This window comes from Drosophila novamexicana, unplaced genomic scaffold, assembly GCF_003285875.2.
Source record: "Drosophila novamexicana strain 15010-1031.04,08,12 unplaced genomic scaffold, DnovRS2.1 tig00000434-arrow-pilon, whole genome shotgun sequence".
In the NCBI taxonomy this organism is placed as follows: domain Eukaryota; kingdom Metazoa; phylum Arthropoda; class Insecta; order Diptera; family Drosophilidae; genus Drosophila; species Drosophila novamexicana.
Genome location: NW_020824802.1, coordinates 4286008 through 4313106, shown reverse-complemented (window position 1 = coordinate 4313106; position 27099 = coordinate 4286008). Strand labels below are relative to the sequence as shown.

Below are 27099 nucleotides of genomic sequence, written 5' to 3'. Positions count from 1 at the left end.
TTGCTAGTCTAAAATAAAAACAGTGGGTATCTGGGTATATAGGTCAACTAGTTAAGTAACTAAAGAAAGCCAATTATAATATGCATTTATTAGAAACAAATGTTAAAAACTAGTCCTAGCATATTTTTTTTTAAATTATTTGTTAAATCAATTGGTATTTTCAGTTCCTAATAATTGAACCTATTGTAGAGTAAAAATGTTATAAAGTGTACCCTTGAATAATACAAAAACAAACCTGCATACAGTCTGTATACAATCCCAAATTTAAATAATTTTATAAATTAATATATGCTAAATATGTATATATTATTTAAATAATATTAGTTATTATTTTTAAAAGAAATGTTGGTTCTTAAATAAGTTATAGACGACTGCCAATAAGCTTTGCGTAGTCTGAAAACCGTGCAAACCATAGCAAAAAGGGTAGCGTGTTATTATAAATGCGATAAATGCTTAATTTTTGTTGACGACTGATATCATTATGTGTGGAACTCAAATAATAATAAGTAATATACATGATTTTTGGTGAAATGGTAAAAAAGTACATATATAGATCGTGCGGGAGAATTGACAAACCTACCTTAAACCCATCATAAGTCCAACTGCCAAATTTTAGAACACATGTTTGTTCGTCGAATGGGAAATATTCTACGTCTATCTCACAGGATGACTTGTATATTGCTGGTGGTTTCCATTCAACTAATCCTTCAGAGTAAATTGTAGCTTTTGTTGCAAGCGTCACTTCGAAGTTACCATCGGCACTACACAATATCATTATTTTTTTTCAATAGTTATTCGTACATATAAAATACATTTTTAAATTTTTTTCATTTAGAAATTTTTTGATACCTCAGCTTGACAATTAACTTAAATTTTAAGATTTCATTTTTCAATTCCATTACTTAGCATAATTTTAGAATATTCTTTTACTAATATGTGTGCAAGCAAATTGTTTTGCCTTAAATCATACTTTTTCCCGTTTAATCGATCTCAAACGCAATTTCGAAATTTGTATGAAACATATTAAGCCGTATATATGCTAATTAAAAATGATTTAACATTGCGGGTATTATAATTTCGTCAGAAAACGCACGGGGGATGATTTAAATCTACCAGTACTAAGTATCTCGAACTGCATTCTTTATCCAAAATTAGTGGATGTTGCAAAAAGCGTATCAAATAAAAGTTCACAAAGATTTTTAAAAAAAGGTATAAAGCCGATCAGAATTGAAAGGTATTGAAAAGGTTGAACATAACCGTTTTCCGCCAACTGAGCTTGCATATAACGCGTCGCTTATTCAAACTTTGATCCGCTTCGCTCCCTCAGCTGCGGGTGGAATTTTTTAAATCGCTTATACACGTATTCATTAGGCTCTTATGGCGGGCTTTGAAAACAATTTTGAGGCACACCGGACAAATTTAAAATTTCGCCGAAAAAATCATTTATCCACAATGTACTCAGAGGAAAATTAGTTTCTACGGACAGTCTACTTCACGTCCCAAATAAAATTTCATCAAGACCTTTGGTAATCAATCGTTTTTCGATATTTTCCCAAACTTGCGGTTGAAATTTCCGAAAGAAAAAAAACATGTAAGAGGTTTTAGTCGCGAGCTTCCCACTAGGGAATACACTAAACCCTCTTTTTCCAACACCAAATGCAGCTCGCGCAACGCGCTCGTTTAAAGTAATAAAATTAAATTTAAAAATTTAAAATTTCCGAAAGTTCGCTTCTTAGCGACCTTAACACTATCAAGCCGGTTAATTCACCGGGCCCTGATGGTGTTCCTGCTTCCTGATGCTGTTCCTGCTGCGCTGCAGCATTATGTAAACCAGTCTCAAAACTTTTTGAATTGTCCGTAAACACTTCATCTTTTCCGACCATATGGAAGGAATCATACAATTTCCCTCTCCATAAGAAAGGGAGTAAGATCGATGTCGAAAACTATACAGGTATTTCCAAATTATCCCCTATACCTAAACCTTTTGAGAGAATCATAACATCTCAACTGCAACACTTATGTAGTTCTGTTATTTCACCTACCCAGCATGGGCTCGTCAAGCGTAAATCTACAACCACTAACATTCTTGAGTTTACTTCGCTAGTTATTGATGGGTTTCAGAAAAGAATACAGACTGACGTCATCTATACAGATTTCAGTAAGGTTTTCGACTCTGTCAACCACACATTGCTGCTTCATATTTTATGCCTTCTCGGTTTCCCAGTCAATCTTTTGAACTAGATTTCAGAGTCTTTGCGTGATATAACCCAAAAGTTTCTTTTCAGAAATTCGTTTTCTAAACGTATTCTGGTGACTTCCGGTGTTCCTCAAGGTAGTCACATTTGCCCGCTACTCTTTACTCTTTTCATCAATGACCTTCCCTTGATACTGTCTCACTCTCGAGTATTAATGTATGCTGATGATGTAAAATTATGCCTTGCATATAAAAATACGGCATCATGCTATCTCCTACAAGCTGACATTGATGCGTTTCAGGCTTGGTGTCTAGCCAACCTTTTAAACTTAAACTGCTCTAAATGTAAGGTAATGACCGTCTATAGAAGCCCTACTCAATTGGTTTCTTACATCCTTGATAGCTTACCGCTCGAGCGTGTCAACAGTATTTCTAATGAAGAAGGTGTCATCCTTGATCATAAACTTAAATTCGACTTCATAACATTGACCTAAGACCGTGGTCAATAAGGCCAGAATAGTTATGGGTTTTATCAAGCGATGGTCAAAGGAGTTCGACGATCCGTATGCCTCATTTATCTGGTCACCACAATATGCTATCCATCAGGACAGAATTGAATCGGTTCAGAAACAATTCTTGCTGTTTGCCCTTCGTTGTTTAAATTGTAATGCTCGTGTGCGGTTACCGTCATACTCCAGCAGATTTCTAATGATTAACCTTCCTTCTTTGATTAATCGTAGAACCATGTTGGGTGTAATATTTATTCATAAATGAATTACTGTAATATTGAATCTTCTGTGTTGACTAGCCAATTAAATTTCTCTATCCCTATTAGACTAACACGTATTTTTGTACCCCTATCGCTTCAATTTTGCTCAATTAATTATTTATTGCATGAACCGTTCAGGGTTCTCTGTGATGACTATAACAAGCATTACAAAGTATTCCGCTCTCTTCCTCGTATACAGTCTTCTATTCTAAACTATTTAAACAAGCAGATAGTCTTTTTTATTTGTAATTGTTTTTGTACACATACTTGTAGTTTGTATTTTTTTTTATACCCTGAACCCATTATAAATGGGTATAAGGATATATTATATTTGTACAAAATCCAAATGTATGTAAAAGGCTGAAGGAAGCTTCTCCGACCCCATAAAGTATATATATACTTGATCAGCATCAATAGCCGAGTCGATCTAGATCGACGGACATGGCTAGATGTCCGTCTGTCTGTCCATCCGTCCGTCCGTATGTATGAACGCAAAGATCTCAGAACCTATAAGAGCTCGAGACTTGAAATTTTAGATGTAGGTGCTCCTAGGGCCTGCACAGATTGAGTTTGTATCCGATAATCGATAACTTACTCCGTTTCCAAGCAATCGATAAAAATCGATATCGATATCCTGTTTATTGGGCAATTTTGGTAAATAATAAGAGCTAGAGTCACCAAACATGACACATAGCTTCGAAAATAGAATATATATATATATATATACTTGATGTTGGAAGAAGAGGGTTCAGGGTATCCCCTAGTCGGGAGCTCCCGACTACAACCTCTTACTTGTTTTTTATTATTTTTATAAAAATATTCATTCATATTTACTTTGCATTTCGTGTCGTACGTTACCCTCGGTCGGTTGGGCGGGAGGTGGCATGCAGTACGTTGCATCGGGATTCGCGTTAAAAGAAAAGGGGAGAAGTTCCCTTGGCAGAGTTCGAACTCGCAACTGAGAGCATTACTTGCTTCCGACTTTACTTAACAGCCACACCATTCGAAACAGACGCGCATGAATGTGTGTGTGTACATGTATACATAAATTCTTGGAAATTGCGCTAGTTGCCGCAAACACGCGGACAGTCAAAATACATAATTTCTGTGTGTTTCTTAACCGATCTTAATGCAATTTTTTACAATATATCTTATTGTACCATAGAATGTTTGTGAATTCTCAAATAGTCAATTGCATTTAAATTGTAGCTTTAATTGGTGGGCAATACAAGTTGTGTTATTAACTTGATTTATAGCTTTGCGGTGGTAGCGGGGATGTGGCGATAGCTATAAAATGAAAGATACCTGATAAATATAACATTTATTTTCCTTCAGATAAATATAACATTTATTTTCCTTCAGATAAATATAACATTTATCAAGTATCTTTCATTTTATAAATAAAGTTAATAACCAAACTTATATTGCCCACCAATTAAAGTCAAAATTGAAATGCAATTGACTTTTTGAGAATACACAAATATTCTATGTCACAATAAGATGTACTGTAGAAAATTTCATCAAGATCGGTTAAGAAACACAAACGCTATTAAAAAAAACGTGCTTTGACTTTCCTCGTATCAGCGTCAGCAAGCGCAAATTCCACGAATGTCTGTATACATGTACACAAACACATTCATGCGTGTCTGCTTTGAATTATATCAACAGCATTGCGACTGTGATTGTATTGTATTCTGTGCTGCTACTTTAATTCGTTTATTTTTTTCGCAGCAACACTCAATTATTGGTGAGGCTGTTGAGTGGAGGCAGTGGTGCGGTCTGTCGCGAATTCGAGCCCTACCCATTTTTGGCTGGTGTGGCTGTTGAGTAGAGTCGGCAGCAAGTAATGCGGTCGGTTGCGAGTTCGAACCCTGCCAAGGGAACTTTGTTTTTTAATTTATCTTTATTACTTCAATCGAGCGCGTAGCGCGAGCTGCATTTGGTGTTCGAATAAGAGGAATCACGGTATTCCCTAGTCGGAAGCTCCCAAATAGAACCTCTTACTTGTTAACTAATAAATGAGTGCAAATTTGTTGTTTTTATAGCCTTGCAGAGGGAATTATAATTTTGCCGTGAAATGTGTAACGCATAGAAGGAGACACCTCGGACCACATAAAGTATATATATTCTTGATCAGCATCAACAGCCGAGTCGATATAGCCATGTCCGTCCGTCCGTCCGTATGTATGAACGCAAAGATCTCAGAACCTATAAGAGCTAGAGACTTGAAATTTTAGATGTAGGTGCTCCTAGGGCACAGATCGAGTTTGTTTCCGATAATCGATAACTTACTCAGTTTCCAAGCAATCGATAAAAATCGATATCGATATCCTTTTTTTTGGGCGATTTTGGTAAATAATAAGAGCTAGAGTCATCAAACTTGACATAATGCTTCGAAAATATAATATATATATCGAAAATATAATATATATATATATATATATATATATATATATATATATATATATATATATATATATATATATATATATATATATTTGATGTTGGAAGAAGAGGGTTCAGGGTAACCCCTAGTCGGGAGCTCCCGACTAGAACCTCTTACTTGTTTTTTATTATTTTTATAAAAATATTTATTCATATTTACTTTGCATTTCGTGTCGTACGTTACCCTCGGTTGGTTGGGCGGGAGATGGCATGCAGTACGCTGCATCGGGATTTGTGTTAAAAAGAAAAGGAAAGAAGTTCCCTTGGCAGAGTTGGAACTCGCAACTGAGAGCATTACTTGCTGCCGACTTTACTCAACAGCTACGCCAATAATTAAGTTATTAAAAAAAAACGAGGTAAAATATCAGCACAGACAATAATCGCAATTGCAATGCTGTTGATAGAATTCGAAACAGACGCGCATGAATGTGTGTGTGTACATGTATACATAAATTCTTGGAAATTGCGCTAGTTCCCGCAAACACGTGGGCAGGCAAAATACATAATTTCTGTGTGTTTCCTAACCGATCTTAATGCAATTTTCTACAGTATATCTTATTGTACCATAGAATGTTTGTGAATTCTCAAATAGTCAATTGCATTTAAATTGTAGCTTTAATTGGTGGGCAATACAAGTTGTGTTATTAACTTGATTTATAGCTTTGCGGTGGTAGCGTGGATGTGGCGATAGCTATAAAATGAAAGATACTTGATATATATAATATTCTAGAAGCAACATATCAAGTTTGGTGACTCTAGCTCTTAATATTTAGCCAATTTGCTCAAAACAGAGGATGTCGATATCGATTTATATGTATTGCTTGGAATCGGAATAATTTATCAATTATCGGAAACAAACTCGATCTGCGCAGGCACTGCAGCCAATATCAAGTCTCTAGCTCTTATAGGTTCTAATATCTATGCTGACAGACGGACGGATGCTCGGACAGACGGACAGGCAGACAGACGTACATGGCTAGATCGATTCGGCTATTGATACTGATCCGCGCATTGAATTAGAAAATGAAAATGAAACATGAAGACTAGTGTAAATTAAGTTTGGGGCGCAGTGAGAGCGCAACAAAGCATTATCACTCGCTTTGGAACGAATTCGCCTCGCTTCGCCGCCTTAGCGTAATGTAATGCGATACGCACTAAACCGCATGTAAATCTTTTAATGTCACCACAAGTTTTAATTTGTTTAATTATATAAACTAATATAAATTTTCATGGCGCCCCCGGGTAGACTCTTTTAAAAGATAATTGTGTGTAAAAAACAAGCTCAAGTGGCTTAACTGCAAAGCTGTGTCTCGCGAGTGAATTGAAATTGAAAAAAAAAAAATTCGCGTCGGCCGGAAATATTCAAATAATAATAAATCTGTCCTGCTGCCATCGTTGGAGAATGTCAAGGAAAGTAGCTTCCAAAGTGGAACGGCCGGAACACCAGGTACTGTGCTAAAAATTGAAAGCCCACCTCTATTGGTTTGGTTGCGTTAATGAACCCAACGCTTTCAATTCTTGGCACATATGTAAAGTAGTTGAGTATAATTAAAATTTGCATGCACTTACTAACCGCTTTGGAGATTCCTACATATAATTTAGTATATGTGAGAATTAGTGTTTCTGAGCAAATGATAATTAGTGTCAAAACTTAATTGTCACTACAATTTCATACCGCTTTGTCTTTCCCCCCTTCTTGCCATCACTAGCAACCACTGTAAATTATACACTTGTCCGAGACCAAGCGCTTGTATATAAGTGCAGTACACGCATACATATACACGTACAAAGCAAGCCAGCTGCAGCCGGTTTATTTTTCGCTCCGCTTTGTGCTAAGCTGTGGCAGTGCAATTGTTTTTGTACGCATTTTTCGTTGGCGCGTTTCTGTCAAGAGACGCTCGCTCGCCTACGCGTTTTTGATCAGGTATATCAGTTTTTGAATTCGTTTGGAAAATTCAATTTCATTTAAATTAATAATTATTAAATCGAATTTAGAGTCAAATATGGCAGCCAAGGAAAGTTTTGACGATTCAAAAAAGAAATGCAATATGTCCGTTTAAAGCATATTGCGTTTAAATGATCAAATAATAAAGGGTAAATTAAGCCTAGAGTCTATAGAGTTAGAATGTAGATTAGAAATGCTGGCCTCACATATAGCTACAGCGTTAAAATATCAGACTCGAGTTGAAACATTTGACCCAGTTGATGAGTATCGTGCCGAGCTCGAAGAACGACAAAGGCTCATCTAAGGTCCGTTATCAACACATTAAGTCCTGCAACGCCTAGAGCATAGAGAAATTTAATCATCTGATCTCATGTCTCTTAGGTGAAACTCTAGGCACTGTTCGAGCGTTTCAAGTCACCGAAGACCATTTTTTAAAAGCATTGGACAGCCTGAAGTATACGACAATGAATGTCCAATATTTAATGAAAATATTTTCTTCTGCGACATCATTGAGATCAATGAATGACACTGTCTCCGTCATCTATGGCTCGCTCCTGTCAATAGGTGATGGCATAAAGATTTTTAACGCGATTCTCATTCACCTCGTTTTGAACAAAGTTGACTCAATGACCAGACGAAAATGGGAGGATCAACTCGATTATGCAATTATTCCACTAAGGAGTGACACAGCCTTGAATCGTAGATATCAACACCTTTCTGCTGAAGAATCAGCCAAAGCTTCGACCGATGGCCCGAAGCCAGATAATCGAGGTTCGCTTTCGTGTTCTGTGGCAAGTGGAAGAAACGATCAAGTGACCCCAAAATGTTTATATTGCGGTTCTCAAGGCCATTCGATATTGAATTGCTCAGCATATGCCGCCTTATCAGTACAGCAGCGGCTTGAGTTCGCTAAGGCGGCTCCTTTATGCATCAATTGCCTTCGGAAGGGGCACACTGTTACCAAATGTAAGGCAAAAAGTGCAGAGTATGCAGTCGTTCTCATAACACACTGTTGCATAGATACTTTGCCCTTTCTAACACTCCAGCGGTCCCACCATCCCTTGACACCGCACAGTATCAACCATCGACTTCACATGCTATGCATGCGAATGTGTCTAATAGTGTAATCCTCGCTACCGCAGTCGTTAGCGTTAAAACGAGAAGTGACAAGTTCTTTTTGGCTAGAGCTTTACTCGATTCTGTATCACAAATTAATTTTGTAACAGACGAGCTAACACAACGATTGCAGCTGCGTAGAGAAGAGGCCAAGATACGCTTACTTGGGATTGCTCAATGCAATACTGAAGTAAGAAATTAGGTTCATACAGTGGTGAAGTCGTGAGTCAATCGCAGTGAGTTCTCGTTAGATTTGTAGATTTTGAAGACCATTTCGGGTTACCAGCCTGACCATACGGTCAATGTCAGTGGTTGGAAAATCCCTGAGAGCCTGCAATTGGCAGATCCATATTTTCATAAGCCACAGAAGATCGACATGCTCATCGGAGCTGAGACGTTCTTTGAGCATCTGTCTGTCGGTCAGATTAAACAAGGTCCGAATTGTCCGATTCTGAAAAAGACATATGTTGGCTGGATTGTATCAGGGCGGATTGTCAGGGCGCTTTCAAGTCATGAGAAGACTCATGATGTCAATCTGAGTTGCCAATAAGAGTCTTATACCTGGGTCGACAAAACATTGCCAGTTTCTTAATGATAAGGTGTCAATCTCATAAATCAAAGCTTAGTTGTGTAGTTAAAAGACATGCAACCTGAGATCACATGCGGTATATTTTTCTTCCTAACCAGCAGGTTTTGTTCTAAATTGCTTTTTATACCCTGAACCCGTTAAAAATGGGTAAAAAGGGTATAATGTATTTGAGAAAGTGTATTAAACAAGCAGAAGGAAGCATCTTTGTCCCCATAAAGTATATATGTATATTCTTGATCAGTATCAACAGCTTAGTCGATATAGCCATGTCCATCTGTCTGTCCATTCGTCCGTCAGTCCGTATGTATGAACGCAAGGATATCTGAACCTCTTATAGACTTGAAAGCTGTAGGTCCTCCTAGTGCCCGCGCAGATCGAGTTTGTCTCCAATAATAGATAACTTACTCCGTTGCCAAGCAATCGATAAAAATCGATATCGATATCCTGTTTTTTGGGCAATTTTGGTAAATAATATGAGCTAGAGTCACCAAACTTGACATATAACTTCTAAAATAGAATATATATATGCATTTGATGTTGGAAGAAGACGGTTCAGGGTATCCCCTAGTCGGAAGCTCTCGAATAAAACCTCTTACTTGTCAAGTAATAAAAGAGTGCAATTTTTTTGTTTTTATAGCCTTGCAAAGGGTATTACAATTTTGTCATGAAATGTGTAACGCATAGAAGGAGACATCTCCGACCCCATAATGTATATATTATTGATTAGCATCAACAGCCGAGTCGATATAGCCATGTGCGTCTGTTCGTCTGTCTGTTTCTATGCGAACTGGTCTTTCAGTTGTAAAGCTGTCTTAATAAAACTTTGTAGAAGTCCTTTTTTCTGTTGCAAACAGCACATATGTCAAAAACCAGCTGAATCGGACCACTATATCATATAGCTTCCATAGGAACGATCGGTCCAAAATTAAGTTGTTGTATGAAAAAACATTTTGTTTTTTAAGATATATTAACCAAACTCGGCATTTATTAGTTTTATTATACTCCTCTTATATATACAATATCGTATTAAATTCGGACCACTATGTCATATAGCTGCCATAGGAACAATCGGTCGAAAATTAAGTTGTTGTATGAAAAAATATTTTATTTTTTAAGATATCTTGACCAAAGACGGCATTTATTAGTTTTACCATACTCCTCATATATGTGCAAAATCCTATTAAGATCGGACCACTATATCATATAGCTGCCATAGGAACTATCGGTCGAAAATTAAGTTGTTGTATGGACAAATTTTTTGTTTTTCACGATATCTTGAGCAAACTGGGTATTTATTAGTTTGACTACTAACCATACAATGTTTTTTTTGGCTTGCCTGCGAACAAAGAAATACATGATAGAGCATTTAAATGTGAGTGCCTATTGCTACCACAGGCACAAAAGGCACAAAAGGCACACAATTGAAGAAATAACCTCTGGCTCGCGACAAACGCCGCTATCTTCTTGTGCGCACATCCAAACAACACAAACGGATGAATGTCTGTAGATATCGGGGTTTTGTGGGAAGCTATGCAGGGAGAAAGAGATGGACGCAAGTGCGCAAAGCAATGACTAAGAGCAAGGCACATGCATACACACATATGTTTTAGGGCTGTAAGGATTTGAAAAATGGCATACATACATATATTAAGAAAACGCATCATCGGCCGCGACGTTGAGATGCGGCTTGACGAGATGCGGCTTCATACTGAACGTTCGACTTTTGAGGCCGGCGTTCGGCTGCCAATCTCAGCAGTCTGGGCACACTAAAATGGTCGCAGGTACCCTTGGGGTCGCCTCGTTTCGATTTTTTTTGTTTCGATAAAAAGGACCATTTGGTATGTCTATACATTGTATGGTAAGTAATGCGGGCAAAGCACTATGAGCATCATGAAAACGTTGGGTCTGCAAGGGTATTAGATCTTCGGCGTGCCGAAGATAGACCATCTTTCTCGTTAAAGATACATTTTATTAATTGTTTTTTTTTTCCTGATTAAATTGTTTTGTATTTGAATTATAAAGTATAAAGTCACCGCTCAAATTAGCTAAAGATGAAAAATCGGTACCCAGGGAACACCGCGAGGAGTCCATTACAGTCATAGCTTAATATTACCTTCGTGTCGACTGGAAATTCTTAAATTTCTCATTAATTCAATAAAAAATTATTTAACAAAATATCTCTATTATTTCTTAATTGGGAAACAAAAATAATATTGATTTAATTTAAATCATTTACTTATTTATTTTTGTGATTAATTATTATACAAAAATGAAAAAAAAAATAAATAACTAAAGGGAGGGAGTGCTAACTGTTAAGGCCATCGACTCGACAGTTAAATCATATATATTATTATATATATATTATATAATGTTGTGTTTGGCGACCTTTATATTTTATAATCTTTTGTTTAGCTGGCCTAACGTAAAAACGCTTCTTGCGAATGGGCCAAATCGCACTCCCGATTAATAAGAAAGAATTACCTCTCTTAAAATACATTACGGACGGAGCAGAGTTGGTACAGACGATCAACGAAAGAGAAACACAATACAAAACGAAGAACAGCCAAAGCACAAAGGAGAAAGGGAATGATATGATTACTACCACAACAGTACCCCCAAGAATATATGGACTACCGAAAATTCACAAGGAAGGAACACCCCTGAGACCAATATGCCCTCTATCCTCTATATTATAAAAATACTAAGAAACTTGAAAACGGACTCTAGATATAACATTAAGAAATCATTAGAGTTCAAAGACAGAGTTAACAACGTCACTATCAGGGAAACCGAAATATAAGAACACACAACTATACCTAAACAATTGTTAATGAATATAGTCAAATTCTGTATTCAAGAGAACAGGTATTTTAAATATGAAGACAAAATGTACATACAATTAAAAGGAATGCCAATGGGATCACCGTCCTTTCCAGTAATAGCTGTCATAATAATGGAGGAAGTTTTAGACAATATTACTGATAAACTGATAATCGAAACCAAAACTTCTGATAAAATATAACAGAAGTACAAAACATTCTGAAAAAATTAAATTCGTTTCACAAACATATTAAATTCACTGTGAACTAGAACAAGACGGGAAGCTACCATACTTAGACACTTTGGTAAACAGAGTAGACAACTCACGCAAAATTAAGTGGTATATGAAACCCATAGCCTCTGGACGAATAATTAACTTCAACTCTAACCACCCAAAAAGTATGATTATGAATACAGCACTAAGCTGTATGACAAACATATCGGACGCAATATATATAAATATATTTAAATATATATAAATAAATTGAACACGAAATTAAAAAACTATTGACAATAAATGACTTCCCGAAGAATATAATTTAAACATTTTTAAAAAAAGACAACATTTTAGAACACAAAAGACAAAAAAATCTCCAAAAAATATATAAATTTCCAACGTATGTACCAATATTATTTTCTGCTTGTACATCGCGCTCTCGCAAATTTTTTCTATTGCTTTTCGCTCCAAACAATTTGTTTGTGTATGAATAATTGCTTTTTGAGTGTTTATTTGCTCTATCTTGTGCATCGTTTTCGCTTTGCTCTGCGCTCTCGCAACTTGCATTTAATAATTATGTCGTGCTCTAAGAAAACGTTCAAGCAGGCTGATGATTCTGCACTGCCAAGATTTGTTAATTGCTGGCTGTGTGAGAATGTGATGCACGCTAAATGTGCAGGTCTCACTGGGCGTGATTGCGCCAAGATCGCTGCAATTGCCAAGAATGGCTGCGGTGGCTTGCGTTGGTCGTGCACAGAATGCATCGACAAACAAATAGATTTCTCCAAAATGTATAATTCTGTGAGAAATCAATTCTTAAAATTGAATAATGTGGCTAAGCAGCTATCGAGTAATTTTGACTCGAGTTTCGAGTTGCTTGGCAAATATGAATTCGAGTCCCCAACATATCGCCGGTTGGAGCCTCAACTTTTGCCATTGCCCTCTACGTCTGTTTAGACACCTAAGCCTTTCTTGTCCCTTCCTAGCAACTTGGATGTATCTCCAATGTTGTCTTTGTTGCCTTCTCCAAGCGACTGTCCAATTACCCCTGTTTCAACCCCTGTAGTAGTCCCACTAGAGCACGTACCTGATCCCGTTCCAGTTAATCAAACAGCCTCAGCACCGTCAGCTCCTTGCCGCAACCTGCGCGCAATCTTGCCCAGATCTTTAAAAACAATCATTGTGCCCCTTTAGCTCCTCCAACTCACCAAATTTAACTTCTTCAACACTCGCGAAATATCATCATTCAAAATAAATGTTTCACATGAATTGTTCCCAAGCATTTGTGATCCCAAATTTTGGCCTCCACACATGATTGTTCACGAGTTCAAGCCTAACAAGTAAGAGGTTCTAGTCGGGAGCTCCCGACTAGGGGATATCGTGAACCCTCTTCTTCCAACATCAAATGCTTATATATTCTATTTTAGAAGCTATATATCAAGTTGGTGACTAATCTAGCTCTTATTATTTACCAAAATTGCCAAAAAACAGGATATCAATATCGATTTTTATCGATTGCTTGGAAACGGAGTAAGTTATCGATTATCTGCGCGGGAACTAGGAGCACCTACATCTCAAATTTCAAGTTTCTAGCTCTTATAGGTTCTGAAATCCTTGCGTTCATACATACGGACGGACATATAGACGGACATGGCTAGATCGACTCGGCTATTTATGCTGATCAAGAATATATATACTTTATGGGGTCGGAGACTCTTCCTTCTGCCTGCTACATACATTTGGCTTTCGCACAAATACAATATACCCTATACCCATTTTAAATGGCTTCAGGGTATAAAAAGCGTAACCAGCCTATCACCCTTCCAGTCCCTTCAATAAAGGGTACCATTTCTGCCCCAAAAAACTAGCTTCATCTTCTGACCAAATCTTTATTCATTATCAGAATGTTAGAGGTCTCATTTCAAAGCTTTAAAATCTTTTCATGGCCAGCACTTCCTTCGATTTGGATATAATAGCTATTTCAGAAACATTGTTAAGCCTAACCATATCTGATTTTGAGGTTTTATCGAATAACTTTATTTTGTATAGAAATGATCGGCCGACTCGAGGTGGTGGGGTGTTAATTGCAGTTAAAGCCACTCTCCAGAAAGAACTCTTCTGTTTTAGTACGCCCACTGACGCAGAGATTGTCTCAGATAAGGTGTCTTTTCCTACACGGAATATCTATATAACATGCTCTTATGTCCCTCCTTCTTCTGATTTCAAGTTTATATAAAACATATTACTTGTATTAAAGAAGTTTCTTCACACGTGCGTGATAATGACCTATTTATGGTGTTGGGTGATTTTAATTTGCCGAACATCTCTTGGTCATTATTCACTGCTGAAAATTATCTAGTGCCCTCAGCACAGCACGATTTTATAGACAGCAGGCTTGATCTTTCGTTGTTTCAAATCAATTCAATTTCTAATCATTTGAATAGAACACTTGACCTTGTATTTGTTAACGACTACCTTATTTCTAATGTGTCTAGGTCCTCTCCTTTATCTCTTTCTGAGGATGTCTATCATCCTACTTTAGAGATTGCAATGCTTAATTGTAATCCTTACTTTTCGTGCTCATCAGCCAATAAGCCCCGCTGTTGCTTTCGCAAAGGAAATTATTCTTTGTTGAATCCGCTTATTTATGCAACCGATTGGTCTTTCTTATGTGACTCGGTTGATATGAACACTGCCATTAATTTTTTTTATATCACCCTAAACTCCCTCTTAGATGTGTATATTCCTAAGTCAATTCCTTCGACTACTTTTTCAAAACCACCCTGGTACTCCCAGATTATCACATCTAAAAAATGTAAAATCTAAATATTTTAAAAAGTTTAAAAAGTCTGGTTCGTGTACAGAATTGGCTAAATATTCCATAGCCAAGTCGAACTTCTTTCTTCTTAATTCTCAGTGCTATGAGAATTATCTAACTCGTTGTAAAAGGCAATTTGCCCATAATCCGAGACAGTTTTATAATTTTGTAAACTTGAAGCGTAAATCTTCAAGTTTGCTATCTTCTTTTTCTCTTGGGATGGATAAAGCTAGCAATGACACTGATTCTGCTAACTTCTTTGATAATTTTTTCCAATCAACTTACTCTTCAGTTTGTCCTAATACTAATACTTACCCTTATACTATTACTTCCGCTAGTTCTATGCCTCCTCCCATTATTTCACACTCCTATAAGCTATACATTTTTTTAAGTCTTCTTATTCTCCTGCTCCGGACAATATTCCTAGTTGTCTACTCAAGGAGTGTAGATTTTCCCTTCTTTATCCATTGCTACAGCTTTTTAATCTATCCCTTGAAACTTTTGTTTTTCCATCTCTTTGAAAAGAAGCTTATATCATTCCTCTTCACAAGAAAGGTGGGAAGTCTGATATACAAAATTACAGGGTCATTGCAAAACTGTACGCTATTCCTAAATTATTTGAAAAAATAATAACTTCGAATTTGCAGCATTTCTGCAAATCAGTTGTTTCCCCTGTTCAACATGGATTCGTAAAGAATCGGTCAACTACAACCTTGGTAAATGATGCTTTCCTTTCGAAAATGCAAACTGATGTCATATACACTGACTTCAGTAAGGCGTTTGATTCTGTGCACCATGACATTTCACTTTTAAAAATTGACCGAATAGGTTTCCCTCCGTCTCTTTTGCTTTGGATTAATTCTTATTTAATAGGTATGACCCAAAAAGTAATGCTGAGGCTGAGTACCTCTAAACGGCTTCACGTTACTTTTGGTGTTCCTCAAGGTAGTCTTGGACCTTTACTCTTTACTCTTTTTATAAATTATCCCCCTCTGTTATATCAAATGCCCGTGTACTCATGTATGCGGACGATGTCAAACTTTTTCTATCATACACTAGTCACTACATCATTCTCGTCTACAAGACGATTTGAACGCTATGCAACTTTGGTGTTCGGCCAATCAATTGCATCTAAATTGTTCAAAGTGTATGTTTATGACATTTAATCGTACTACACCTTATATTGTCAGTTATACAATCGACAATATCCCTTTGCAACGTATACTAACAATTAAGGATCTAGGCGTTATTTTTGATTCTAAACTCTGTTCCAATCTTCACATAGATACCATCGTTAAAGAGGCAAGAGGTGGACTTGGATTCATTAAATGATGGTCTAAAGAGTTTAACGATCCTTTTTTAACAAAACTTCTGTACATCTCCCTTGTTCGCCCTTTCCTTGAATACTGCTCTTGCATGTGGTCTCCACGGTATAACAATAGCCAGGATCGTATTGAATCTGTTCAGAAGCACTTTCTGCTTTTTGCCCTACGCGGTTTAAATTAGGACCCTAATCTTCGGTTGCCATCCTACTCTAGCAGACTGTTTCTTCTCAACCTTCTGTCGTTAACCAACCGTAGGACAATTCTTGGTGTTGTCCTTCTGCATAAGTTGATTATTGGCGACATAGATTCTCCTTTTCTGCTAGGGCGTCATGAATTCTCTGTTCCGGCTAGCTCTAGCTCTTATTATTTACCCAATTCGCTCAAAAAAACCGGATGTCGATATCGATTTTGTATCGATTGCTTTGAAACGGAGTAAGTTATCGATTATCGGAAACAATCTGCGCGGGCACTAGGAGCACCTACATCTAAAATGTCAAGTCTCTAGCTCTTAAAGGTTCAGAGATCCTTGCGTTCATACATGCGGACGAACGGACGGACGGACAGACAGGCGGACATGGCTAGATCGACTCGGCTATTGATGCTGATCAAGAATAAACATACTTTATGGGGTCGGAGATGCTTCCTTCTGCCTGTTACATTAATTTGCACAAAAACAATATACCCTCTTTATCCATTTTTAATGGGTTCAGTGTACAAAAACATAGAGCATCCACGATTCCTGGTTTCTAACAATCGATCGTGACGTTCGAGATCAAAGAGGGACGAGTTAGCTCCAAAATAACTTCAGTTTGGTTATCAGATTGCCAATATTTGGGAAAAGCTGAATCAAGTTGTTACGTATGCAGCTTTAGGTGCACACGAGCTCAACGCGCTCGTTGGGCAGCCAACCGTGGGATCGCAAATTCGGCATAGTTATTGCACATGCCAATAATTGTGGAATCAGCGGAATCAATAAAGTTCGCTGGTTCCCAAGAAATGGGAATCCCTGCGAAATGCAGAATTGGTGCATTTCCACGTACTCAATAGCACCAAGCTGGCGACGCCGACAGCGACGCTTCCTCGTTGGACTGAGGTTTCATTAGGTATTAATTGTGACAAGAAAGTTTGTAATATCATTGTAACCACATAGTGCTTTTCATAAATAAATAAATGTCTTTTTTATTAGTTACAACAACTGAATTGGTTAATTTATATTCTCAAAAGGTCAATTGCATTAAAATTTTGGCTTAAGCTGGTGGGCAATACAACTTGGTTTATTATCATGATTTATAGCTAACCGGTGGTAGCAAGGAGGTGGCGATAGCTATGACGTGAAAAATAAATTATGTATATAAAATAATCCTTCTGCCTGTTGCATACATTTGCACAAATACATTATATCCTTTTTACCCATTTTTAATGGGTTTAGGGTATAAAAAAAAGCAAATTTGTATGCCACTTTAGGCCTCAAAATGATTCTAAGAAGCTTAACAGGACCATTAAAAAGTATTGTTAGATCTATGAGACCGTTAAATTTTAAAAGAGCCGCTTATATACATGATCGTTCTCACAGCAGCGATACAATAGTTGAAAGCCTTCCAGATCTAGACTCTATACGGACCATTCACTACAATGCAGACCTTACCTACAATTAAATGAGCCACAAAAATCAGGGACAGCAACGACCCAGTAATGATTATAACAGTAACCAAATCAACCAAGGGTAACCCCATAATAATCGTAGCAGGAACACAATGCACAAATTAGATAGTAGAAATGGCCAATTTAACAAGTTCGGGAAAACTACTCTCAACTTAACTAAACAACAGACAGGGAAAGCTATACAACTTAGAGGTATAGGAAAGCTTCACCCAACAAATAGGATACTAAAACTAGGATAAGACTAGACATGTCTCTTCTGATCGATTCAGGTTTTTGACTCACAATATGTAGCAAGGGATCAAATAAGCAAGCTAAAAAACCTCGTTCCAATTAAAGCTGCAACTATTGCACTGACAGTTTACGAAAAAGCGATGGTATTGATATTTTAAAACAATTTTAAGCGGCAACTAACTAAGCTGTTAGTCAGTTAGAGACGCCAACGGGTTCAATAAAAATTCAAATAAAAGAAAATTAGTCTACTGAAATATTTACAATAGAAGCCCTTTCAAAACCAATTCTCTTACTACCAGAAGCGATCAAAGAAGAAACATTTTGGTGTGAAGTCACACTTATTACCAGAGACTTAGTCATTTCGAAAGATCTTTATACAGTTCAAAACGGTTATAGTTACATGAGGATAGTTAACCGCTCCGATTAAATAGAACTTAACGGAACACGGTCCGACAAACAAGTAACTAAAAGGAAAATATCATACTACCTCCTTAAACTCAGAAGAATATATTAATATATTATTAATTAAGCTGGTTAGCCAGCCAAAACACATTTTCATTTATAACTCTGTTGTTTCTTAACCTAATTTGATGAAATTTTCTACAGTACATATTTTTATTATATTATTCTATAGAATATTAAAGTATTTTCAAAAAGTTAATTGCATTTAAATGATGGCTTAAATTGGTAGGCAATACAAGTCCGGACGGACAGGCAGGCGGACATGGCTAGATCGACTCAGCTGTTAAAGCTGATCAAGAATATATTACTTTATGGAGTCGGAAAAGCATTCTTCTGACTGTTATATAAATTTTCACAAATACATTATACCCTTTTTACCCATTTGCAATGAGTTAAGGGCTTAATAACTAATAACTACCACATTAATAGTAATCATAGAGGAATAGATATAATAGTAATAATTGGATAAATTTGGAAGACACAAAAATGTTTATATATTAGATCAAGCTTGAGAAAAGCTGGGAAACAGAAACGGGGTATAGCCCACGGATTAAGAAGTCTATTGGAGTATGCCAGTAACCGCAAACTAGGGTCCCAATTAAAACCAAGAAGGGCACGCAACAAGAATTATTTCTGTACAGATTCAATTCTGTACATAATGCATTCTCTAAAATAGGTCGTACTGAAGATATATATAGGGTCTTTGTCGTGTACGGATCGTCAAACTCCTTTGAACAAGGAATAAGTTAAATCATCAGCATACTTTAATACTCAAGAGTGAGACAGTATCAGTGTTCTGTTACGCAAATAGCCAAGTAGGCATGTCTTCGAACGCAGGAAGAAGTGATTAAGGGAGTCGAAAATCATGCTGCGTAAAGTCAAGAAGGTTAGTAGTTGTCGATCTATGATTCACAAGCCCATAATAGCGCTACAATAAAGCGGATTACATCGGATGAACTCTTTCTTATGGAGAGGGATATTTACAGACAATACAAATAGTTTTAAAATCGGTTTACATAGCGCTGCAGCACAGTACCTGAGCACACAAGCTAAAACACCATCAAGGCCCGATAGGTACACCGGCTTGACTGTGTTAAGGCCGCCGAGTCGCGAACTTTCAGTACTAAAAGGATTTAAGATGGATTTGACTTTTGGAACTGATGAGGAGTAGGTAGTTTAAAAAAAGTTTGCGAACAGATCTACAATTCCTCAATCAGTATTCCAGCTCTCATCTGTGAACTTAACCGAAGATGGCAAATTAGATGTCTTACGTATAAAATTAATTTACATTGAATAATGTGCGAACTGAAGGCGACTACGGCGAACGTAATCCTTATAGTATTTGAAATTTTGCGTAGAAATGTTAGATTTATGCAGCTTCATAACTGAAGAAATCACAGTGTTTTCCCGATTTATTAAATTTTACATTACCTTCTACATCACATTTTCTAATATCATTAGTTCCCTGGAGAACAAGGGAGGCCTACCAGACCTTGCTAGGTCATCAAGTGGGACGCAGATATCAAACATCGAATGCAAGGTATCATAAAATAGTTTAATGGCAATATAGACAACATAATAATAAAATGAAATAAGAAGAGGAAAAATGAAAAACAAAAAATAATAAGTAAAATGTAAGATATTTGATCTTTACATACTATTCTAGAAGCTACATGTCAGTTTTGGTGACTCTAGCTTCTGAAAAGTTGCAGATTGGCTCATCATCGATATCAATAATTTTCGATTGCTTGCAGACGCTGCAAGTTATCGATTATCAGAAACAAACTGCACTAAAGTCATATATTTTGCCCTAACAGGTTCTGAGATCGATGTGTTCATACATACGAACAGGCGGACACTACTAGATGATGCTGAGCATCATCCTCCCAGTCCTCTCGATCCCAGGTACCGTTACTGCTCCTAAAAACTAAATTCGTCTTCCGACTTAGTTTCTCTTTATTATCATGTCAGAGGTATAATTTCCGTCGATGCGAATTCAATTCAACCGTATCTAATTTTGAAGTTTTTTCGAACAATGTTATTTTCATAGAAATGGTCGGCCGACTTTATGTGGTGGAGTATTAATTGCCGTTAAGGCCACTCTAAAGGCAGAATTTTTCTGTTTTAGTGCTCTCATTTCGTATTCATCAGCTACCAATACGCACCTTTCTCAAAGGAAACTATTCCTTGCTTCAATTATGTTGGTAAATTATGCTTTCTTTCTAAAATGCAAACTAACGTCATTTACACTAACTTCAGTAAGGCGCATGACTCTGTACACCATGATCTATTACTCCTTAAGCCGTGTAGGTTTCCCCCCCGACTCTTTTGCATTGGATTTCTTCTTATTTAAAAGATAGAACCCAAAGAGGAATGCTGAGGCTGACTGTCTCAAAACAGGTCACGTTTCTTCTGGTGTTCCCCAAGGTAGTCATCATGGCCCTTTACTAAATTATGTGTATGTTTATGACATTTAATCGTACTACACCTTATATTGTTAGTTATACATATGACAGCACTTCCAACGTTTACTAAAAGTAAAAGATTTAGGTGTTCTATTTGGTCCTAAACTCTGCTTCAATACTCAATAGATACCATCGTTAAAGAGGCAAAAGGTGTACTTGGATTCATTAAACGATGGTCTAAAAAGTTTGACGATCCTTTTATAACAAAACTTCTGTACATATCTCTTGTTCGCCCCATCCTTGAATACTGCTCTTGAATCGTGTTGAATCTGTTCAGAAGCAATTTCTGCTTTTTGCCTTACGAGTTTTAAATTGGGACTCTAATCTTCGGTTGCAATCCTACTCCAGCAGGTTTTATTTTCTTGATCTTCTGTCGTTAACTAACCGTAGGACAATCCTCGGTGTTGTCTTTCTATATTAGTTGATTGTTGGCTACATCCATCTGGACATTCGTCCAGACATACCAGAAATTATGGCCCCTTATTCCTAACTACCTGCACAAAAAATTACGCTGTGGACAATTTGTTCGTGTACTCTGCAAAGATTACAATAGTTTGTATCACGTTTTGACCACCGAACTTTCTCTTCCTCTAATAATCGATGCTTCCTTCGGTATCTCCAGCTATGAGCAGGGGCAGGTCGGTGATTTCCCATCATATTACAATTACTCTTTCTTTATCCTATCAACACTCTATATATATATTATTAAAAACGTAGTTTTTGCCTTTTCCTATTCATTGTATTTCTTAAATAATATAGCAAATTGAGATTATTTTTAATTTTACATAATAACACTTTTTTCTCTCACTGACAAAATTACCTGTGAAAAGGGGCCCAGTTCAGCTGGTCGGGCTGGAAAATAAAACACCTCCATTGGTCGGTGTTCCTTTTAGAAAATTGTGTATTCTAACTAGGTTTTAAGCATTTAATTTTTTATCACGTATGTATAATGTATTAAGTAATTAGGAAGACAATTGTCTGGTCAACCATTAATAAATATAAAAAAAAAAAAAAATAAAAAAAAAAATATTTTCGCGCAAAACCATTTTACTTATACCATTTACCATATACAACGGGCTCAGAGTATTGCAGGGCGATTGATCATGCAAACAAATTTTTGCTTCTTCCGATTAAGCCCATTTTAAGAAAATTTACAATCTATAAGCATCATTTCAGCTGATGGAGCATTAAGAAATACATTTCGGCAATGCGCCTTTGTTAAACAGAACAAAACTAACTGTTTTGCTCTCTAAGAGCGAGAGGCAGTTATGGAACTGAACAAAAACGAAGTCAATGTTTGCTATCACAAAATGAAAAAAACTGGTTACTTTTTTGTACTAACTTATCATCTATATGATTGTGTCAGTATGAAATCAATTCATCGTCCACAACTTCATTTCGGTTATGTATGATTTTCAATCTTCAATATCACTAATATGGAAACAAACACAAAAAAAAAATATGAAGTCACTTTTTCGTATTTAAACTGAACGGACGTGCTGAATAAATCAACATTCGAGTAAGCATTCAAACGGCCAAACGCAGCTTTTGCAATTTCGCCCATGGAGTGCAAAGCACATTGCATTGCGAATCGAAAAAAATCAAATTGAAAACTAAGGTGGCCACAAATTACGAAAGTCGTCTGCGATGCCGTGCTGACATACACCCAACTAGCGGCAATGCCAATAGAACCACCAAGCCAGTGAGTGCTGACAATAGAACCGCACCCACAATGAGTAACAAGAGGCCGTCTGGAACTAGCGAGGTAGGCCAATTAAATACACCGCTACGTCATCGAGAGCCCCAATGATGAGAGATAGGCTGAATGAGGTACTTCAGTTTCACTTTCTTACCTTCTAATAGATGCCCAAGACCCCGGCAGCAGCCCATATGCTGCTTCTATGGCAGTTCCAGGCCCTATTTCTAGAGCGGCCGCAGCCGCACACGCCGAAAACAGACAAAGGCTGACACCAATCCAGTTCGCAAATATGCCCTCTTGGCACCACCCCATAACGACGAAGACATGAAGACTGACGAATCAGTGGCCGAGTAGGTCAATTCAGCCCAAAAATGTAACTTGCGTGGCTCAGCGACTTCCCAGGTTGAGGGGGACAGCCAGCCCAAAGCTGTCGCCCATGCCAGCTACTCCGTAACCGAAAATAAGCCAAGAACAGTGCCCCCACATCGTCCTGATAGGGCAATCGTACAGAAACTAAAAGAATACAAAATGGAGTTATACTTATACCAGCTAAAGGAGGAGTATAAGCCCTACCGCATAGTAATCACGGAGGCCTGGGATGTGGTGAACAACTCCACACCGAGAGCTCATCGACGACATGCGGAGCCAGGGTTATACCGTTCTCCACGTACACTATCCGAGGAGCAAAGTCACCAAGGAGCCCATGAATATTCACTTTATTAACTTGCAGCCGGCGGCAAACAACAAGGAGGCTCTTACCATCAGAAAGCTGTGCAGCAGATGGTCGAAGCAGCCAGGATGTGCTGCAATGCCATAGATGTCAGGAGTACGGGCATACGGCCACGTACTGTAGAAAAAAACACAAATGCGTTTAATGTGGGCTCAATCATCGAACTGCTGATTGCACACGGCTAGATTAAGTTCCGGCAACATGCGCCCACTGTGGTGGTAGCCACTCTGCCAACTATAAGGGCTGCGAGTGGTTCACCGAATATACAAAGCATGCGGTGGCCCCAACAGCACCCACTGAACAAGAAGAAGGGCTTTCATACGCCGCTGCCACCAGAAGAGAACAAGCTGCATTCAGCAAAGAGAACAACGCACCCAGCTCTAGCCAGGGAAAAGGACCAGCGCACGCGACTGACGCGAGCCCTTCTTTTTTATGACTTTGGGTTTGGATTCCTGAATGAATGTTGACCCCTTATAACCTGCAGCAGCCCTTTAGGCGGAACGGGTAAACGTTTGGCAAGCACGTGCACTTGCATATGTAGGTCAAGTGATTGATCACTTAAATGATTTTATGACCAACGGGTCTTAATGCAAAAAATTAAAATTTGTAAAATATTCAAATATACCCAAAAAAAAAAAAAACAAGTAAGAGGGACTAGTCGGGAAGTCCCGACTAGGGGATACCCATATGCCACCGCTTCTACTCAACAGCCACACCAATGATTAAGTCTCAGTGAGAAAATAACGAATTTAAATAGCAGCACAGAAAACAATACAATCGCAAGTACAATATTGTTGATAGAATTCGAAGCAGACGAGCGTGAATGTGTGTGTACATGTATTAAGAAATTCTTGGAATTTGCGCCCCATCCAATTGCGCAGTAAAACATAACGTTTCTTCTTAACCGATCTTTATGAAGTTTTCTATAGTATATCTTGTAGAATATTAGTGAATTTTTAAATAAAATTGGTGGCTAATATAAGTTGGGTTATTAACTTGGTTTATATCTATGTGGTGGTAGCGGGGAGGTGGCGATAGATATAAAATGAAAGATACTTGACTCTAGCTTTTATTATTTACTTAATTTGCTCAATAAATAGGATGTCTATATCGATTTTTATCGATTGCTTGGAAACGGAGCAAGTTATCAATTATCGGAAACAAACTCGATCTGCGCAGGCACTAGGAGGACCTACATCTAAAATCGCAAGTCTCTAGCTCTTATAGGTTCTGAGCTCCTTCCGTATATACATAAGGACGGACGGACAGACGAACATGGCAAGATCGACTCGGCTATTGATGCTGATCAAGAATATATATACTTTATGGGGTCGGAGATGCTTTCTTCTGCCTGTTACATACAATTAAATTTTGCACAAATACAATATACCCCTTTTACCCATTTTGAATGGGTTCAGGGTATAAAAAGGAGCGATTATATATTTATTGTATTAATAATTTTATTGACTTATATTAATTAGCTTTTTTATTCACGTGATTCAATTCAAAAACCCGAAGTCATAAAAAAGAAGAGAGCTTGTCAGACGCGTGCGAATAATTAAATTTTCTTTTGCACCTTTTTGCCCATTCACACAGTTTTGTGTATGTGTCTCTGTGTGTATAGAGCTCGAAATTCAGAAATCCAAAAAACTTCATATCTTGTCAAATTTGCATCGGACGGGCAGGCAGCCAACAAGCATACAGGCATAAATGTTTCTATTCATATACAAAATAAATGTGTGTGCTGGAATAGCAGGTCCAAAAAATTTTAAATGCACACATGCCTACGCTTAGGTACCTTTACCATCGATATCGAGCTAAAATGCAAGAATTTCGCATCGACGTGGCAAAACTTTTCATTATTTCATATTATTCTTCCTTTCCAAAGGAAAAATTGATTCCGACATTAGAGAGAAAATTGAATTTTGCGCAATTTTGCTTGTGCGGACACATACACATACATTTAAGCGGTCCCTGGACATAATAAGAGAGCACTGAGAGTAAGCCAATGCAGTTTCCTGAAGTGGGAGCGAAATAAAAAACAGCGATGCCTTTCTATTGCAAAAATCATATGGGTGGGAGTAAGTCAAAGCAGCTTCCTGTAGTGGGAGCGAGATGAAAGACAGCGATGCTGATCCACCACATAAATCATATGTATTACTTACTCCCCTTGCTGTCTGAGCATGCGAGCGTGTCTTGAACCCGAAAAAAAAAAACGAAGGCGACTTTGTGCCTGTGGACAAAACTATGTAAATCAAAGTGAGGGCAGCAATCTCTCCTGTTCGCAGAATGAAGGCGGGTGTCCCTCAAAGAAGCGTATTAGGCCCCTTTCCCTACAATTTGTACACGGCAGACATCTCATTCCGGATGAGATATACGAGTTTTCTACCGCAGGCACACACCTTATGCCTACATATTCCGATGAAGCGGCAATATTTTACTCCGCCCACTGCGGAAATGAAGCCACTGACGGGGCCCACGAATACAATCATTTGCTTGAGAGCTGGGCACGCAGGTGGAACATCAAGCTAAACTTCCCCAGGAGACGATGCAGCTTTATTCAAAAAAGCCGCTTTTAACATTTTACCACGATAAAGCCTCTGGACCCAACCAAGCTTGGCGAAACGTCACCCGAGACAACTGAGTAATAAAAATGTATTTTTTTTTTATCCAATCTAATAAACATTTATAAAAAAGGGAAGAAATTTATTTCATTATTTATTTTTATTTATTTATTTAACCGAGTGTCTTCCTCATTATTTAATAGATTATACAATAGATAATAGAATTATATGCTAAAGGCCTAGTTAAAGAATACAATTTTCTAAATAGCATCACCGACCGATGAAGGCGTTTTATTTGCCAGTCCGGCCAGCTGTGCCCCTTTTCACAGCTAATTTTGCCAGTGACGGTATTAGAGCCTACATCTAAGCAGAAGGTTGTAAGTAGGAAAAAAGTGTTCTTAAGTTAAATTAAAAATAATCTTAGTTTGCTATATTAATAAAGAAAATACAATAAATAGGGAAAAATAAAGTAAGAAGATTGTTAATAAAGTAAAGCAATGTAAGTTAGATAAAGAGTGTTAAGTAGATAGGACAAAGAAAAAAGTAATGGGAAATCACCGACCCGGTGGGGGAAAAATTTTTCAGCCTGTTCGGTAAGCTATGCCCCTGCTCATAGCTGGAAATGGTCAGCGACTTCCCGAAGGTATCCTGAAAGCAACGATTTTATTAGGGGTAGAGAAAGTTCGATAGAGAAACATGATGCAAACTATTATAATTTTTACATAGCACGCGAAAAGGATTGTGCATAGCGTAGTCTGTTGTGCACGTAGATAGGAATAAGGGGCGATAATTTCTAGATGGTCTAGCCGGAACAGAGAATTGGAGACGACCTAGCAGAAAAGAAGAATCCATGTCGCAAATAATCAACTTATGTAGAAGGACAATACCGAGAATTGTCCCACGGTTGGTTGCTGGAGTAGGATGGCAACCGAAGATAAGGGTCCTAATTTAAGCCTCGTAAGGCAAAAAGCAGAAATTGCTTCTGAACAGATTCAATACGATCCTGGCTATTGTTATACTGTGGAGACCAGATGCAAGAGCAGTATTC

General features: G+C 37.6%; 1 protein-coding gene across 6 annotated transcripts in view; it reads right to left on the bottom strand.

Annotated features, from left to right (window-relative positions):
* Positions 1 to 27099, bottom strand: part of LOC115760416 (acetylcholine receptor subunit alpha-like) — a 405819-nt gene that overhangs the window by 230836 nt on the left and 147884 nt on the right. For 4 of the 6 annotated variants that reach the window (XR_004017641.1, XM_030701721.1, XM_030701719.1 and 1 more), the window contains exon 5: positions 581 to 761. The exons of the other annotated variants lie outside the window; for them this stretch is intronic. Coding sequence is in view for 3 of the 4 variants with exons in the window: in XM_030701721.1 (XP_030557581.1) it covers positions 581 to 761 (181 nt within the window). In the remaining variant the exon portion in view is untranslated. The remainder of the gene's footprint in view (positions 1 to 580; positions 762 to 27099) is intronic. 6 annotated transcript variants of the gene reach the window in all.